Source organism: Rissa tridactyla, chromosome 6 (assembly GCF_028500815.1).
Source record: "Rissa tridactyla isolate bRisTri1 chromosome 6, bRisTri1.patW.cur.20221130, whole genome shotgun sequence".
NCBI classification, from domain to species: Eukaryota; Metazoa; Chordata; class Aves; order Charadriiformes; family Laridae; genus Rissa; species Rissa tridactyla.
Genome location: NC_071471.1, coordinates 2,044,947 through 2,062,642, shown reverse-complemented (window position 1 = coordinate 2,062,642; position 17,696 = coordinate 2,044,947). Strand labels below are relative to the sequence as shown.

Here is a 17,696-nt window from a genome sequence, read left to right as displayed (position 1 = left end):
AGAGAGCGAGCGTCAGGCAGAGAAAAGGGAAAAAGGAGGAAGAAGAAGTTTTTTAAAATCGAGGCTCCGGCGGTAATAATAGCAGTTATTAGCATTATTAATCCATCAGCGAAGAGGAAGATCCTGATCTTGATCCAAGTGTGGTTTTGGGGAGTCCCCCTCCCCCCTTTCCTACCCCTCCCTAGGAAAAAAAAAAAAAAAAAAAAAAGTCCGGCTCGGGACTTCGCCGCGGCTGCTCCTCGCTTCTCCGCTCACGGCTGGGTCCAGGCAAAAGTAGTTTGAATGTACAACATGATGGAAACCGAGCTGAAGCCTCCCGCCCCCCAGCAAACTTCGGGGGGAGGCACAGGCAACTCCAACTCGGCCGCCAACAACCAGAAGAACAGCCCGGACCGGGTCAAGCGCCCGATGAACGCGTTCATGGTGTGGTCCCGCGGGCAGCGGCGGAAAATGGCCCAGGAGAACCCGAAGATGCACAACTCCGAGATCAGCAAGCGGCTCGGGGCCGAGTGGAAACTTTTATCCGAGGCGGAAAAGAGACCCTTCATTGACGAAGCCAAGCGGCTCAGGGCTCTGCACATGAAGGAGCACCCGGATTATAAATACCGACCCCGGAGGAAAACCAAGACCCTCATGAAGAAGGATAAGTACACGTTGCCGGGGGGCTTACTGGCGCCGGGCACCAATACCATGACGACTGGGGTAGGGGTTGGGGCCACCTTGGGAGCTGGGGTGAACCAGAGGATGGACAGTTACGCGCACATGAACGGCTGGACCAACGGAGGCTATGGGATGATGCAAGAGCAGCTCGGCTACCCGCAGCACCCGGGCTTGAACGCGCACAACGCGGCGCAGATGCAGCCCATGCACCGCTACGACGTGAGCGCCCTGCAGTACAACTCCATGACCAGCTCGCAGACTTACATGAACGGATCGCCCACCTACAGCATGTCTTACTCCCAGCAAGGGACCCCCGGCATGGCCCTGGGCTCCATGGGCTCGGTGGTCAAGACGGAATCCAGCTCCAGTCCCCCCGTTGTCACTTCCTCCTCTCACTCAAGGGCTCCTTGCCAAGCTGGGGACCTTCGGGACATGATCAGCATGTATCTACCAGGTGCTGAAGTACCAGAACCAGCTGCCCCAAGCAGACTTCATATGTCCCAACACTACCAGAGTGCACCTGTTCCTGGCACAGCCATTAATGGCACACTCCCTCTATCACATATGTAAGACAAAGGGGCCGGGGGGGGCGGGGGGTGCGGGGAGGGGGAAAGGAAAACTAAACAAAACAAACAACCAACAAAAAAAAAACTTTTAATAGAAATTCTGGACTTTTTCTTTTTCTTTTTTTTTTTTTTTTTGGACTATTTTTGTACAGAGAAAACTCGGGGCGGGGGGGGGAGGGAAGGGGAGGGAAGGGTGCGTGCGGGGGGGGGGGTGTCAGAAATTAAACCGACAAGGAACTTGTATAGATCTCGGAGGGGAAGCGACTACACAAAACTTTTAAAAAGTTCTAGTGAAAACGGTAGGAACTTTGCAGAAAGTTTGCAAAAGTCTTTACCAATAATATTTAGAGCTAGACTCAAAGAGCGAAGAGGAAAATGTTTTAATATTTGCAGGCAACTTTTGTACAGTATTTATCAAAAGAAACATGGCAATCAGAATGTCCATTGGTAATAGAGAGAGAAGAAAAAAAAAAACAAACTCGCGAATTTGCCAATTATTTTTTAAAAATAGAGTCTACTTGGAGCGTTGTGGCTTCGGCGGCTGAATTTGTAGCAGCTGCGAGAGGAGAGGAAATTATTTTACAGCATTTGGACATTTAAATTGTTTTAGAAATTGTACAAAAGACAAAAAAAGTAGGATGAGTACTTGCGAACCATGGGCTTGGTTTGCTGTAAAAGGGCAAACGTTTAGATTGTACTAAATTTATTTTTTTTTTTTACTTCTTGTTAAAAAGCAAAAATTGCCATGCAGGTTCACACGCCGTTTGTTAATTTATAATAACTTTTTGTTTCCAGACTTCATCCTGTTCAAAGAAAAGAAAAAAAAAAAAAGAAAAAATACCAACCTGAAATTACTGTGTTTGAAATATTTTCTTATGGTTTGTAATATTTCTGTAAATTTATTGTGATGATATTTTAAGTTCTTTTTTTTTTCCTCATTTTCCGTAGTTGTATTTTAAAGATTCGGCTCTGTATTATTTGAAATCAGTCTGCCGACAGTCCATGTATATATTTGAACTAATACCATCCTTATAACAGGTACATATTCAAGTTAAGTTTTTACTCCATTATGCACAGTTTGAGATAAATAAATTTTTGACATATGGACACTGAAGTTCCGCTTGAGTCTTGGATTTATTTTTGTAACGCAAGATGGTTTTTTTAAATAATCCATGCAGTAGAAGGTATCATCGTAGCCAACAGAGTGCGGTAAATAATGCAGCAATATAAGCAATATAAGGCATGAATATTTTTATATGTGTGTATGTATAGAGAACGTGCGGTAGCGTTAATGGAGTAACTGCCTGTGCCTCCTTCGGGGGAACGGGAATGCGGAGCGGGACGCTGGGCTCCCAGTTCTCTTCCCTTCGGAGGACGCGGGGTGCGGTGTGGCGAGGGGGGGGTCTCGGACTCGCCTGCTTTTTGGCCACTTGTTGCCCCCGGCGGGGCCGAGCCGGGGCGGGCGGGGCGCGGAGCCGGCGCGGAGCGGCAGCGCGGCCGGGGCGCTGCTGCGGGCGCCCTGTTCGCACCCGCGGATCCTTTATTTCTCTCTTTTCCCGACGGTGCCGCCTTCCTCTGGGGCAGGCGGGAGGGCGGCCGGCTTTGGGCCGCCGGGAAGCGGGATGCGGCCGGCCTGGAGCTGAGCGCTCCCCGCTCCCTTTGTTCGGGACTTCCCAAACTTTGCTCCCGGCCAGCGCAGGAGGAGGTGAGAGCTGGGGGCGAGGTGGCGTGCGGGGGGGAGCGCTTGGCCGGGCCAAGGTAAGAAACCAACAAAAAGCGGACAAACAAACAAAAACGGTGGAATGGCAGAGACTTTCACGCTTTATCACAGCTCTTTCTTGAATCCTATTTCTTAAATTGCCAGCGCGGTGTAGCCCCGTTTCGGACACTCTCTGCAGCCGGTCACAAGCCCCCAAGAGAAGCGGTGGCGCCCGCCAGATAGGAGGAGAGAGGGAGAGATCCGCCATCCGTGCCAGGTAGAGTTCGACTTTGTACAGTTGTAACCGCAATCGCCGAGGAGACGGCTCCGCGCTGCCGGCCCCGACCGCAGGCCGGACGGCGACAAGGGCCGGTCGCCCCCGGGCCAGGCAGTGGCAGGGGGCGACGGGCAGCGAAGCGGAGCCGCCGCAGCCAGTCCTTCCCCCTCCCCCGGAGCCCCCACGTTTATTCGGTGCTGCTAACGCGGCTGCGGATTCCCTTGGGAAACGCGCGAGGGAGATGCAAATAATAATAATAATAATTTTTTTCAAAAAACGGGCTCGAAATTGGGGGCACTGTGCTTGCGAACTGGTCGTGTCTTCTGCTGCTGGCGCGTTGTGGATGGCGAGGAGAGGACGTGATGGTTGGCTTAAGCGGGGCGCGAAGCGGGCACTGCGGCGCGGGGACAAGTGTTGCTCAGCTTTTCTCTCTGCCGGTTTTTATCGGTCACTGGATTTCGCTTTGGCTCGGGGAGGAAGAAAGCAAGGGGCGGGGGGGGGAAACAAACAAAAAAGCCCAAAAAACCCCAAAAACAAACCCCCCAAAAAAGTTACCTGGCCGGTGGTGGCTTTTATTTGGTAGTGCTATTTCCTAGGCTCAGTTCTGGCCTCCATCCCTGATGCCTGGTGTCCAGATGAAAACTAACATTGCCAGACTGGGAGGTGTGGAGTTGTGCTCACTGCCTGGTGGTCTAGTTTAGCTCCCTTTGTCCCTTTTATTTCTGCACCGTCGCGGTACTTGGGCAGCTCAGCAATTCTTGCAGATTCCCAACCATTTCTATTCCTTTTAGGTTAATGCAACGAGTAAAATATTCTTTTTTTTTTCCAGTGTTGTGAGGGTTTGCAATGCGTCTGGGGATTATTCACGTGGTAACGAGCCCCCATCCCCACTCCCGCTCGCCTCGCTGAGAAAAGAGAACCAGGAATAAAAGCCCAATCGATAACGCGATTCCATTTTTTAAAAGCGAATCTTAGCCAATTAACAGCAATAAAACCTGGCCCCTTTTTGAAGTGCTAACTAAAATATTCGAGGGGGGTAGTTGGAAATGTTGGTCCTTTTACAATTCGCATAGAGAAGGCGAGCTAATACCATTAAACAAAAGGCACTAAGCCACATATTCAGGCTTAGTGAATTCAGCAACTTTTTATATGGGCAATTTGTTCTAGCTTAGATTTCGGAGTGTGATGTGGAATATATGTTGTTGAAACCTGATCTCCCTTGGACAGATTCCCTACATCCATCCATCCATCCATCCATCCATCCATCCATCCATCCATCCATCCATTTATCCGTTCGGAGAGGATAACCCAAAGCATTTTACACCTACAGCTGAACGATTTTATTTTTAATACTTGGAGGAACGCCATTGTCCACTTTTAATTTTAAATTCAACACATTCAATAACCCCATTCACACCTAAGGCACCATTCTTTCGTTTGTGACAGCTGAAGTGTGCGGCAGAACGCGTGCAGAGGTTTTTATTTTGGTTATTGAAGACCTTTTGGTTTCTCCGTGTCTTCCCTCTGGTGGATTGTTGTGTGTTTTATAGCCAGGGTGATGCTCGGTCCAAGAGCACAGTGTAATGTTTCGCTAACCTTCTCCAGAGCCGGAATGAACCCAAGGATAAGATTATAGTTTCCCCTGTGATTTTTTTACGGCTTTTTAAGGGCTGGGGTGTTAAAATATTTTGCGGAGCTGGAGAGGTAGATTAGCAGGGTTTCTTGCCAAAGCCGGGAAGCTGGTATTACAGACTGTCCCAGGGGGAAATCGCTCACATTAACCACTAAATGAATATTTGACAAGGGCTCATTCGGGGGTATTATTACTACAAACGGGTCCCTACTGGACTTTCCAAGGGTCAAAGAGCAATGGTTCAATTAATTATTTAGACTGTTAGTAGATTTGGTTGTAATAGCTGTACTTATTCCTGCAACCGACAGCTTCTTGCGGTGGGGGACCCGGGGAGCGGCTCCGCGACGGGGCGAGCGGCTGCCGGCTGCAGCGGCCGTTTCTGGGCCGAGGGCGCGGGTTTCTTTTCTTTTGAGATGCCCACGGGTGCCGTGTGGGACGCCGGGGGTGGCCGTGGTCCCCCGGCAGCCTGGTCCCCCTCCGGATCCCCTCCTCCTCGTCCCCCGCGGGCAGCAGAGCTGTGTATCTGTCTCCGAATAGGAGGTAGATAGCTCAGCAGTTTAAGGAGTATATAATGTAGGTCCCGCTGAAAGCAAGAGGCCCATTACTGATAGGCGTGATTAGATACACTTCAGTTATTGAAATCCTGATCTAACTCAAATATTAAAATCTAAAGCTCGCTTCGGTGTGTACGAGATTTTCGAGGATATATGCAAAATGCTGACATTCGTATGGCAGGAGAGCTTCGTCTCTGCGTTTTTAACGCCAGCCAGCCTCGCCTGACACTGTCGTTTCAACATTTTTGTTGTTGTTGGGGGGGGGGGGCGAGAGAAGGGAGGATTATTTTGTTTAATTTCTACAACAAACATGTCCGCAGTAGTAGATACTAAAAAAAAAAAAATGTTGGGAGCGTGCGATTAGGTGACAATAATATATGTTGAATGAATAAGAGATAAGCTGCAAGGGGGGAGAGGGAAGCAGTAATTACAAACCCAATTCATTCAGCTTTTCAGGACTTTTGTTGTGGGAGCTCCATTGACGGGCTTCGAGCTGCCAGTTTTCTCACATTAAAAAGAACTGATCAGCGCCTCAGGGGGACAAGCAACACCGCTTAACTGCATAGTGATGGGGTCCTCATTTAGAGCCATTACAACAAGAAAATTAAACAGAGCCTTTGTGTGCACCAGGTTTACTTTTCAATTGCTGACAGTTTATAGCTAACTGCTCAGAGATTGAAGTTTGATTGCGGTTTGATCGCCTGCTAGTTAGCACCACCGCTATTTTAGTTTTGGTAATTAAAACCAGTTTTTTTTTTTTTCCTGAGGATGGCACGGGGAATTGCAAGAACTTTGGTACTGTTTTGCTTTTGACGAACCAATTCGCTTGGGGAGGACGTTCAGCGCTGAAGTGAGTGCGGGGCTGTTCCACCGGCGAGCTGGAAAGAGAAGGAGCCCAGGGATGGAAAACCTCGGAGCTGCACGTTTGGCTGGGGGAGAGCGGGAGGGCGAGCTCCGGCCCCCGGCCGCTGCCGCCGCCCGGCCATGCTGCCCGCCCCGCTCCGCGCCTCTGCGCGCCGCTCCGCGCCCGGCGGGACAAAGCAAACCCCCAGACCTCGCCGTGGTGATTTTTGAGCTTTGCTTCTGGAGTGCGCAGCGGATTTGCTGTGGCTGAGCCCTGTGTGTGTGTGTTTGTGTCAGTGTGCGCCTGTGCGTGCAGGGGGAGGGGGCGCGCCGAAACGGGCTGTAATTTTTCGTTAGAATTTAGCAAGGTTGGGGGAAAGCCGGGCCCGGACACTTACAGCGGGGGAAGGTCGGTCCCTGCCGGCCCCGCTCCCCCGACTCCCGGAGACCCTGCAGGGCTGGAGAGCTGCTGGCAGAGCGCCGGGGGGAGCCCGGGCTCGGGGGTCCCGGCCGGGGCGGCCGCCCGGGGAGCGGAGCGGGGCCGGGCCGGGGAAGTTTGTCCCGGAGTTTGTCTCCGGTAACTCCGACGTGCCGCCTCGCAGGACCTCTGCTGTGGGGACGAGAGCTTTTACAGCCTGTTTTTATGTCTTTTTTTTTTCTTTTTAAAAATTCTTTTAGGGTTTCTGTGTGCTTTGTCTGCATCCCCTTGCCCGCCCCCCGCCGGTAAAAGACCCTCTCCCGCCTTCCAGGTGCGTTTCAGACCCAAGTCACCGAACGCTTATTCCGAGGCGATCGACTTCTTCAGGGGAGCGAGAGGGCCCGCAGCCTGGGGGGTGTGTGTCCCTGACGGTCACTCCACGGGGCGGGGGACAGCCAGGCCGCCCCCGCGGGGCCCGGCGGAGCTCGGTGGGGCCGAAGCGGCGATGCCGCCGGTCCCTAGAGGCTCTGGGGACGGCGGGACCCCGGGGGAGCCCTGCCAGCCCCGGGGCGAGGAGCTGGGCTGTGCCCTCTCGGCTCCCCAAAGCGCGTCCCCCCGTCCGGAGCCCGGCGGCGGGGACGGGGCTGCCCTGGCCCCCCCGGCCGGGACGTGCCCCCGCTCCCGGGCAGGCGGCGGGGACCCAGGGCCTGGGCCGCTGCCCTGGGGGAGCGGGAGGGGAGGCCGGGCTCCCCCGCCCCGGGACCTCGGTGACCCCATCATCTCCGCAGCAGTTAGGGCTGATGACGTAATGTGGGCGCTTTTTTTTTTTTTTTTGCAGAAAGTCATGATTAACGGAGGAGGGGGGGTGACGGGGGGAGGGAATCCCACCGTGTGCTGGAGAGGCCTGTGCAGAGCCTCCCCCGCGGGCAGCCTCGGGGGGGGTGCCCTGGGACACACACACACACACTCCCGCACATCAGGCTGCGGGCCTGATCCCGCAAACCTGCCTCCCCTCCTGCGGGCAGCTCCTCGGCGCTGGGTGGGGGGCCCGGCCGGGCCAGCGGGGCTCGCTCGGGCGAGTGAGGACGCCCGGGGCCGGGTCCAGCTTAATTAGAACCAAACCCCGCAGCGCTCTGCGGGGCAGCCGGCCCGGCTGGATGCGCGCAGGGCCGGAGCGGGGCTACCGGGAGCGGGGCTACCGGGAGCGGGGCCGAGGCCCGTCCCTGCGCTGCCCCTGGCTGCCCGGCTCCTGCCAGGGCTGCGGGTGCCGCGGGAGAATCTCTCCAACGTGTCCTTCTGGCGTTTCTTGGAATGATGGTTCCTTTAAGCTCTTACAAATTGCAAAAGTTGCGGAAGACAGAGAAATAATTAATGTATTAAAACAAGCAGCGAATTCCTCAGGAGGCACCTTATCAACTCCAGCCACACTGGCTTCATCCCTCCTCGTATGCTAATGCCCCGTGACGTCACCGGCGCCAGATTGAATGTGAATCAGTTATGAAATTATTAGTTTTAGCTTAAAAAGCAATCTGGCTCTCCCGCGAGTGGGGTTGGCGTTGCTGCGGGTTCTCGCTCCGTGTCCTCCCCGTGTTGTGCACACACAGTAGTTGCGACTTTCCTGTCACATGAATCAATATTGCCAAAGCACACACCCGAACTGGGGTTGATGTAAAGAAAACCCCTAAGATTAATTGGGTCCCGTTTCTGAGACGGCTGTGTCTTCCTTATCGATACACACATTACACCCGAAACCAGACAATCGGATTTTCCTCCTACTTTTCAGGTAGGCAAGAGCTCCTTGTGATTTATTTCTGTTAAGATCCCGCTGAGGGGGTGTGATTCTTTGCCAGCGTCTGAGAAAAAAAAACACCCAGGAGTGTTTGCTTTTGCTCGCGATAGAGGAAAATGGGCCAGGAAGGGGGGAAATACAGAAATTTTTTTTTTGTTTGTTTCAGGTGGAAAGATTTTTATTTTTGATTTTGAAAAGGAGAGTAGCCCAGCGGTGGCGGGCCAAGGGATCTGAGCGGGGAACAATGGGAATTAACACCGTTTCAATCGCTGAGGCCACTCTAATTAGATGTCTGGATCCGGCGAGATCAAATACCTGAATCTCACCCCCCCGGCTCGGTTGCTTTTGCTTGCAAATGCTTCTGAAAAACGGTTCCTGAAGAAACCAAACTAACCCTAAATTCCCCGGAGTCCTTTTCGAGGAGTTTCGCCGACAACAACTTTCTCCCCGGGTCGGGGCGTGGGGGGGATGCGGTGCGTCCCCGGGGCTGCCCCGCCGCCCCCTCCCGGGCACCCACCGTAACCCGCCCCCCCCCCCCCCCCCCGCCAACCCCCCCCTCAAATGCTGAAGGACACTTTGGTCTCTCTGGCCGTTTCTTTCTCCCCGTCTCCCGAGAGCAGGCGGCTCCGCGACCATGAATTATGAATAAACTTGTAGCGCTTTCTCCCGGGGACAGCCGAGCTCGGCCCCCGCTCTGTGCTGAGGGGCTGCGGGGGCCCCGGCGCCCCCGGCCGCAGGGAGGGAGATGGCACTCGCTCCGCTCCTTCTTCCAGCAGCCCCCTGAGCAAAGAAAGGAAGAAAGAAAAAGTTGTAACTGGCTGAGAAGTGAGTTTTCTGACTAATGAAATCCAAAATGAGTGGCGAATATATAAAGTATTGTAAGATTTCTTCCCTGCCTCCCCCCCACCCCGGCACTGATTGGCAATACTCTTTTTTTTTTTTTTTTTTTTGTGTGTGTGTTGGTTTGAAAAGCAGGAAGAAATGTAATGAATTGAGTGCTGTCAGAGATGTCTTCTCTGTTGATGTGGTGAATGGCAGTAGCTCCCTGATCCAGTGCAGGTGCAGTAGAGCTGGGGAATAAAAGAGGGGGGCTCTCTGTTCAGTGGAAAAAGCACATTCCCTACAATAGACCACACACTGCCAGCCAGCACGGCATCAGCTCACACTCTCAGACTTTTTTCGCCTCTTTCCACAGTCCTGAGCTCACAAAATGGCTATACATTAGCACCAGTTAGGGTTTGCTTTTAATGAACAGTTGTGACTCCTTTTGACCAACATTTAAATCTGCTGTGCTCTCTCTGAAGACAGGTCTGTTTTGATCACAGGTTTTAAAAAATGGCCCGTTTCCTCACAAGGCGGCTCATTCAGGGCCATCAGTCGCATTTGATTGCAAAAAAAAAAAAAAAAGCTCTCGATTAATAAAACGCGTTTTCCAAGTGCTGCTAACGGGGAAAGTTTTTTTTTCTTTTTCTTTTTTTTTAAATATATATAATAAATTGATGTGGGGAGGAGGAGAGACACTGTTTTTAAATGGATAAGATGGTCTAATCCTATACACGAACGCATATTAATCCTGTTTAGAGATAACCTGTCTCCTTTTTGGCTTAATATATTATCCTTACACACGGATAAAAACTTTGCGCTCCTTTTAATTCGGTCCAGATTGGTTTTTCTTGGCTTATTTCCGTCACTTTTTTTTTCTTTTTTTTTTTTTTCTTCCCCCCCCTTCTCTCGGCGATCTGCTCAGAGGAAGCTAGATGGTTACACTTGGTTACTCAAGTTTTATTCGAAATTATTTCCAGCGCGAGGGCTCACTCCCCAGCCAGGGGGGCTGATTGATTCTGTCCCTCTCCGCCTCGCATTTAATGTGCCTCGTCCTATCGCGGCCAAGCCAATGAGCCGGGATTTTCATGGCATCCCGGAGCAGCCCTTGCTGATCCCTCTTGCACGTATCCTGCAAGAAGCAGATTAAGCTCTTTTGGATATACTTGCTGATGCATTGCGCTGAGGAAAATTGCTCGGCGTTTGCTTATAAAAACCCATGTCACTGTGAAAGTTCTTTTTTTCCCCTAATCGTGGTAACAAATAGCATCAGCTCCTGGAACTGTTTGGCAAAGCTATTCTTTGCCTGAATACTGCTAAACGGGAGCAGCTGACAGCTAACCAGTTACTACCTGAGCTCCGAGTAAACTCCCCCTCTCCCCCCCCGGGCTGATCACAGAACGTGTTGGCAATAAATGACATTAGAAATAACAGTCAGATGCCGGTGGGTGCCTGGAGCACGTTTACCATGGGTCAGATCTTCTCATCCGGCGCACAAAGGGACGGATCTTGTCTACACGGGAGAGAGGGGATCGCACCGATGCGCCAATATGAAAAATACAGCTCGTTTACACTTTGTTTTCGGGATGTTTGAGCCGCGCCGGAGCATCACCGCCTGACAGCGCCTTATTTACTGCCAACAAGTTGGAGCTCTCCCAGCGCCAACCTTCGTCCCGTTGCTGCTTAATTATAAAAGAAGGGGAGCTGGGGCTTCGTCGGGGGGTGCTCGGCACCGCCCGGGGGAAGGAGGCGCGATCCGCCGCTGCTCCCCCACCCCGCGCCAGCGTCCCCGCTCTCTGTCCCCCGCGCTACTTGATCGCCTTTGTGTCCTATTGCTGCACACACCCATAATTAATCCTCCTTCTTACCGCTTACATCCCGGACCCAAGGGGCAACTCAAACCTATTTAGATCGCCTTGGTTGGTTGCACAAATTTAAGTGGCAAATGAGTTATAAACCTAATAACTGCTTTAATAAAAATAATTATTTGATTACGGCAGAGGAAATTTTCTGGAGTGCAAGGATGCGGCTGGGTTTGCGTTTTGGTGGCGGTGAGGCTCGTATTTGGATTGAACTCAAACGCCTTTAAAAAACGTTACTCTGAAAAAAAAAACCAAAACCAAACCAAAACGCGCCCCAAAATCCCGATCTTAAACCCAACCTTAAATCAACAAAAAGATCGCCCCGATTCGCGAAGCGTTGTGGAACATTTCCCGTGATATTCGGAAGAAGAACTAATCTGTAAACAGAAAAATCGATATGAGATTTGGGTGGCTTTGAATTAATTGAAAACAATCAACACGGGGGACCATTAATCACAAACGCCGGTACCTCTCTCACTTTTTTTCCCGTTAAGGACGAAGTTTCTGCGCCTCTTTCAAGTGTATTTATGCTTCTGGTTTTACAAGGAAAAGTGAGGATGCAACAAGACCAGTCGCGTTGTCCTCTCTATACTTTTAACGCTAGCATATTGTTTGATTACTAATTCGAGTTAATATGATCTTTATGGCAACATAACAGTGGATAATTGGCCCTTTTTCTGAACAACAATGTAAATCACAATCGCTTTATTATTTAATAACGTCAAACGCTTCGTTGGATTGGCCCCGACAGAGAAGACCTTTTCTTTCTAGGCAGTGTTGTTGAGAAAGAACAATGCAGATCTAATTGTGGAGATTTCAGAAGTTGGCTCCTGTAAATGAACAGCTTAGATATGGAAGTTCCAGCAGATGTCTGCACTTTTCCCTGTGACAAACCTTGTAACCCCCCTTCCTCCCCCACTGCCCTGTCCTCCCCCCCTCCCCGACTTATTGAAGATTTTTTGTTCTCACATCCTAGCAACAACCTAAATCTTCCAGTCGCAAATACTCCCCTTTCCCCCTCGTTGCTACACAGCACTTCAGATGGCAGCCTTAAGCGTACACACCAAATTAGCGCTTGGGCCAAGGCGCGCTCGCCCCTCGCCCGCTCCTCGCCCCGGCCCCCCCATCAGCTGCGGGCTGGGAGGGGAGGGGGTGTCGGGACAGCGGCGGGGGGGACACCGCGGAGGGGGGGGGTTGGGCTCTCGGCGCCGCCGTTCGCCACCTTCTTGCCAGCCCTGTAAACGTGCCGGGGGGTTGTTTTGCAACAGTTTGGAGGCGACTGGGAGTTGCGCAGCCCGTGATGCGGCAGGAGAGGTGCCAGGGCCTGGTAGCCCAGCCGGGGTGGGCGGGGGCCGGCCGGCCGGGCCCCCCCGGCGGAGCACCCCTGTGTGCCACCCGCTGCCCCGAGGGGCTCCTGCTTGTCCTTCTTCGGCCCAACCGATCCAAACCCTCCCGCGGCATCAGCAGTGACCCTGCCCCGGAAGGGGACACGGCTGCGGGGACAGGGATCCCCCCGGGATGGCTCCGAGGGAGAAGTTGCGCGAGTTCTGGCTGGGGGGGCCGCGCATCCCAGTGCGCATCCGCTCCCCCGGCCCTGGCTGCGCGCTGCTCCGCGGAGCGGAGTTTTCCCCCCTGGGCGCGTTTTTCCGTTGCGCTTTGAGGCCACCTGCCTGGGATCGGCGGATCCCGCTCCCCTCCCGCACCGCCGCCCCCCGCCGGGGGCAATTCCGCGGAGGGGAGTAGATTTGGCAAACTTTGGCGGAAGGCGCTGGCCGCGCTGCGGATCCCCGCGGGCCCAGCGATGCGCGCTTGGCTGCGCGCTGGGGGCCCGTCAGCGGGGGGGTCAGCGGGTCGCTACCAGGGGCGCCAAGAGATGAGGCAGATACACCAAATTCGGGGCATTTTCCCTTCCTTTTGTGTTTTTGATTTTTTTTCCTTTTATTTTTATTTTTCACACAAACTGTGGCTAAATCCTCTTCCGCAGCAAGCCCGGCGGAGCCCCTTTCTGCCCCCTCCCAAGGTGCAGTGATGGGGGTCCCGGTGCCGGCCCCCGGGCTCCCCGGGCGCCCGCACCCCGCCCGCGGGGGGCACCGCCGCCCCAAAGGCGCGGGGGGCACGAGCCCCACACCTGCGCCGGGCTGGGGCTTTTTATTTGTTTGCAAGAACCCACTCGAGGAAAAGTGTTGAAAACACAGACCTGGCTACTGAAATTCCCCGAAACAGAGAATGCAGGTTCAGCTGGGGGTTGCCAGCCCCGCCTGCAGCCCTGGGAAGCGGCTGGTGAATCCCTGGTGACCTTTGAGCCTTCTTCTCCTCGAGTGGGTGGAAAATCTTGATTTCTGCTTTCTTTTTTTTTTTTTCTTTTTGTATTATTTCTGCCTTTCCCGTCTTGTTTATTTGTTTCACAACTTTATTTTTTTTCCCGCTCACCTCCCCTGGCGGGGGGAGCACCGCGCCCGCTGGATGCCGCCCGTGGAGAGTGGGGACACGGAGGGGGGGTGGCCGGGGCTCTCCCGGCCGGCAGCGGCGGCCCCGCGGCGTGCCGAGGGTTAACCGTACCCGCTCCGCGGCCCTGCGCGGCGATGGGTGAAACTGCCGCGACTTCCCCCCAAAAAATCAAGAGGAAAGAGGTGTCCCGGAGCCCCGGGCCGGGCCGGGGGCGGGGGAGGCCTGGGGGCTGCCACTCCCCCCCTAATGAGCTCATTTCCATGTCTGCGCCTCCCGCAACTGTGAGAAAATCCGCCGGGACACGCAGCGTGCCGATGCGGCCCGGGCTGCCCCGGTCTCCCCGGTGACAGCGCCCGCCCGGGAGAGCCGCGACGGCTGCGGGGCGGGGGGGGGGGGTGGTGGAGTGGAGTGGGGTGGGGTGGGGAGGAAGACGACGACACACAGCAAATAAATAAAATAAAATGAAAAACTTCTCCCGGCCTCGGCACCTCGCAGGTTTCCGCTGAGGAGGGGACGCACGCCCCCCCCGCCCCCGTCTCCCACGCGTGTCTTGAGTGGGGCCGGGCTCCCCGAACACCCACGGGGGGGTGGAGGGGTGCAAAAGTGCCCGGGGACAGTGCGGGAGGGGGAAGGGAGCGCTGAACAGCCCCACACTTATCAATAACAAGATGTATAAATATCAAAGTGAAGGAGCCCGAGTAAGTCTTTCTAGAAGCGAGGAGGAAGCTTAAGCAGCTTTCTTTAATGGTGATTTGTAGCTCTGTAAGGGGCACGGATAGCAAATACCCTGCAGGTGCATGTTGTAACACTGCCATCCGGACTTTAATGTAGATTACTCTCCAACTCGTTTGATCGGTCCTTTGAAACCCTTTACAATTGCCTGTGACGAACCGCCAGTCTCAGTTTTTTTTTCTTTGAATAATGCCTTAAGGGTAAGTCCTCGGGGCTTTTAAAGATCTCCAGCACATTTTTAAAAAAATCACGTTAGATTTTTACTTTAGAGCGTGGGTCCGTGTCTCTCAACTTGGGGCTGCTAACAGGCATCTTTTAAATCATTAATCATCTAATAACCACCAACTTTACTCTGTGAGGGAGACCCAGGGATCTTCTAAAGGCCTCCAAATATTTCTGTTGCTTTTGGGATAGTACTGGTTAAAATTTAGGAGGCAAAGCCCCCCGGTCCCTCCTGCTGAAGCTCGGGAGCTGGCGGCCCTGCGGTGTTTGTGGACTTTCTGCCGGGTGAAGCTCTGCCGGAGGCCCTTCCTCTGGCCACCGAGGAACCGCAGGGTGACACGGGGGAGAAGCCCGGTCGGAGGGGTCCCCCCGGCCCCCCCCGACCTCCACCTGCTGCTGTGTCGGTGCCTTCTAGCAAACAGTGGGCATTTTTTTTTTTTTTTTTGAGGGGAAAAAAAAAAAGGCAAAACGAGAGGACGCAATAAATCCCGCAGATGTTTCCACTCTCTCCGCAAATAACGTTTAACCTTTAATATTTATTCGTTACTATTAATTCAAAAAAATAATTACTGAACTTTTGGCCCTTCAATTTCCACAAGCGGCGCTTTGTTTCCCTAAAATAAACTTGGGAGAAGCGATCCCTCCGTATCAAACTAGGGATTTGAATTAAAGGCCCATTTGGGACACTTGAGACTACAAAGGGTTACACATAAATAAATGCCACATTTGCCTATTGCAAAAGTTTTCTCTGTCCTTTCTCAGTCACAACAGGGGAGGAAAAAGCCGTCGTTTATTATCTAGCGCTGGGCAGGAGCAGCCCCTCCAGAATGTGCTCTTAGATTTGGCCGGCAGAAGAGGGACTCTTTTTTTTTTTTTTTTTTTTTCTTCTTCTTCCCCCCCTCAACAGCAGCTCCTTTTGTTCTCCAGATCTCTTTCCCAATTTCAAGCTTCACTTGCAGATCCTAAGTTTGTTTGTTAATGACGCTATTACCATCTGGCTCGTCCTACTTTCCAAAAGATATAAATCTCCCCAGTTTCATTGCCTACATTATCATTTAAGTGCCACCGTAGCTGGAAGAAAAATATGCTTTCAAGGCTGCAAATTCTCTTGCAAGGAGTAACTTCCCCGGGCGCGGAGCTGCCGCCCGGCCGGGATGGCTCCAAATGGATTTCACCTTCCAGCGATGCTGGGAGAGGGGGAGGCAGCACCATTTAAGTTTTCCACCAGAAACTTAAGTGAACCTTCCCCCCCCCCCCCCCGCCCCCCCAACCCCTTTTGTCGCTGTTTAATGCATCTGGCTACTTTGAACCGTTATCTTCGGCGGGGAGGGGGCAGGATGGGTCCTGCCCCTGGCAGCCCCTCTTTTCCCTCACCCAGCGTGAACCCCCGTCTCTCCGCCATCAGTACATATTCCATACGTGGGGCTAAACCTTTCCCACAGGCGTCGTACAGTAAAGGAAAGAAAACTTTGGGCTCCTCTTAGTGCAAGGCGGTCGCAGATTTGTGTGCGTTTAGGCATAAAGGGATGGGGGGGGGGGGAGGGCGAGAAGGGATGGGGGAGGGAGTTGGGTCGGTTTGTGTATGGGCTCCACAATGACTCTATTTATTCGCTGCAACCAGCCTGGGCAGATTGAATAGGCGAGAGAGAGACACTCAGCCTTCCCAACGCGTGGGCTTTGTGGGATCCAGTCCCCACGAGCAGATTTCCACCGCTAATTTCCCATTCCGCGGGAGGGGGGGGCGGGGGAGGGGGGGTCCTGCGAGGCGACCCGGCCGTGCCCAGCAGCTCCCCCGAACATCGCCCGCGACTCCAGCCCTCAGCCTCGCCGCGGAGAAGTTTAGAGAGAAGTTTCAACCTTTATCGTTTCTTTGCTGGGTGTCCGGCAACGCTTCTGCGGGAAAAAAAAAAAAAATATATATATATATACACGTACACACACGTACACACAATAATTTCAAGCGAGGGAAAAGATACTCCTTTAATAATGAGAAAGAAAGCCAGGGATTTTTTTTTTCCCCAAGTGATCTAATTGTTATAAATAATTACGGATGAAAAGAAAACTCACTTATTATGCACTTGTACTACTGCGACTGCATAGGAGAGAAAGGGGGCCAAGCCAGTGATTAATTAATATCGCACTGGCGTAGCTGTTTTCTCGCGAAAGGCCTTTTCCCCCCTCGCCGCTGCGGAGTTATGGCTCCGACTCGAGTCATGTGCAGGCAGGAAGGGATCTTGTTTATAAATTTATATGACGACCTTTTCTTTGTGTGTGCTCTAAAGTTGATATGGACAAATTGCAGAGGTATACAATTTAAGTAGATGCACTTTTAATCACCGATCATTAAAATGGTTATGTTAAATATACTCAATTACATGCATGACTTCACCCTAACAGTACTTTCTATTCTCCCAGCTGCTCACGTATTCCTTAACTATAGTCAGCAGAAGAAACTCGATTATGCTGAATCCATACATTTCTATGGATTTCATCAGCCTAATTAATGCTTCAGTGTGGTCCATGTGTCTGAATGGTCCCTTTGCTATTACTTGGGTAAGGAGGCAGTGCTGGAATGCAGAGGGTCTTTCTTTCAAAGATACCCATGGGGGTCACTCTAGGATTCTAATGGCAAAGGTAGCAAGTGTTAAATAGCAGAAACATGCAGAGAAAGGGAAGGCAGCGATGTAAAAGGGACATTGATACTGTAGGTATGCCCAACAGGTCAGTGATGATAATTAAAACGCTTAAAGAAGAAAAGGTAAATGGAAAGCTTCCACAATTCGCAGCGTGCACGGTTAAAAGCAAACAAATCAGCCCCCAGAAACGCACCTTGCTGATCCCGGCGGAAAAAAAAAAAAAAAAAAAGAAGAAAAAAAGAAAAAAAAAAGTCGACAGCAGATTTTTAGCCTAAATAACTGCCAGGGCAGCCTCTTCTGCGAGCAGCGCGTTTGGATGCCCCGTCTATTCTTTAACTTTCTCGTTGTCGAAATGCAGCGTGTCGGGAAGAGGGTGCCGGGCGCTCCCACGCTGTCCGGGGGGCTCGCTGTCCCGGCACCGGCCGTGGGGGCGTCCCTGCAGCCCCCCGGCTCAGTGCGGAGACACACGGAGCTGGTGGAAGTAGCTCTTCTCTCCCCGGCTTTTTTTTTTTTTTCCCGAAATGAAGAAGCGATT

At 52.6% G+C, this 17,696-nt stretch overlaps 1 protein-coding gene across 1 annotated transcript; it reads left to right on the top strand.

The window, feature by feature from the left end:
* Window positions 1-282: 282 nt before the first annotated feature.
* On the top strand, window positions 283-1,230 carry SOX2 (SRY-box transcription factor 2). The gene has a single exon (XM_054206564.1). It carries the CDS (start codon window positions 283-285, stop codon window positions 1,228-1,230), a length of 948 nt encoding a protein of 315 aa, XP_054062539.1.
* Window positions 1,231-17,696: the final 16,466 nt, after the last annotated feature.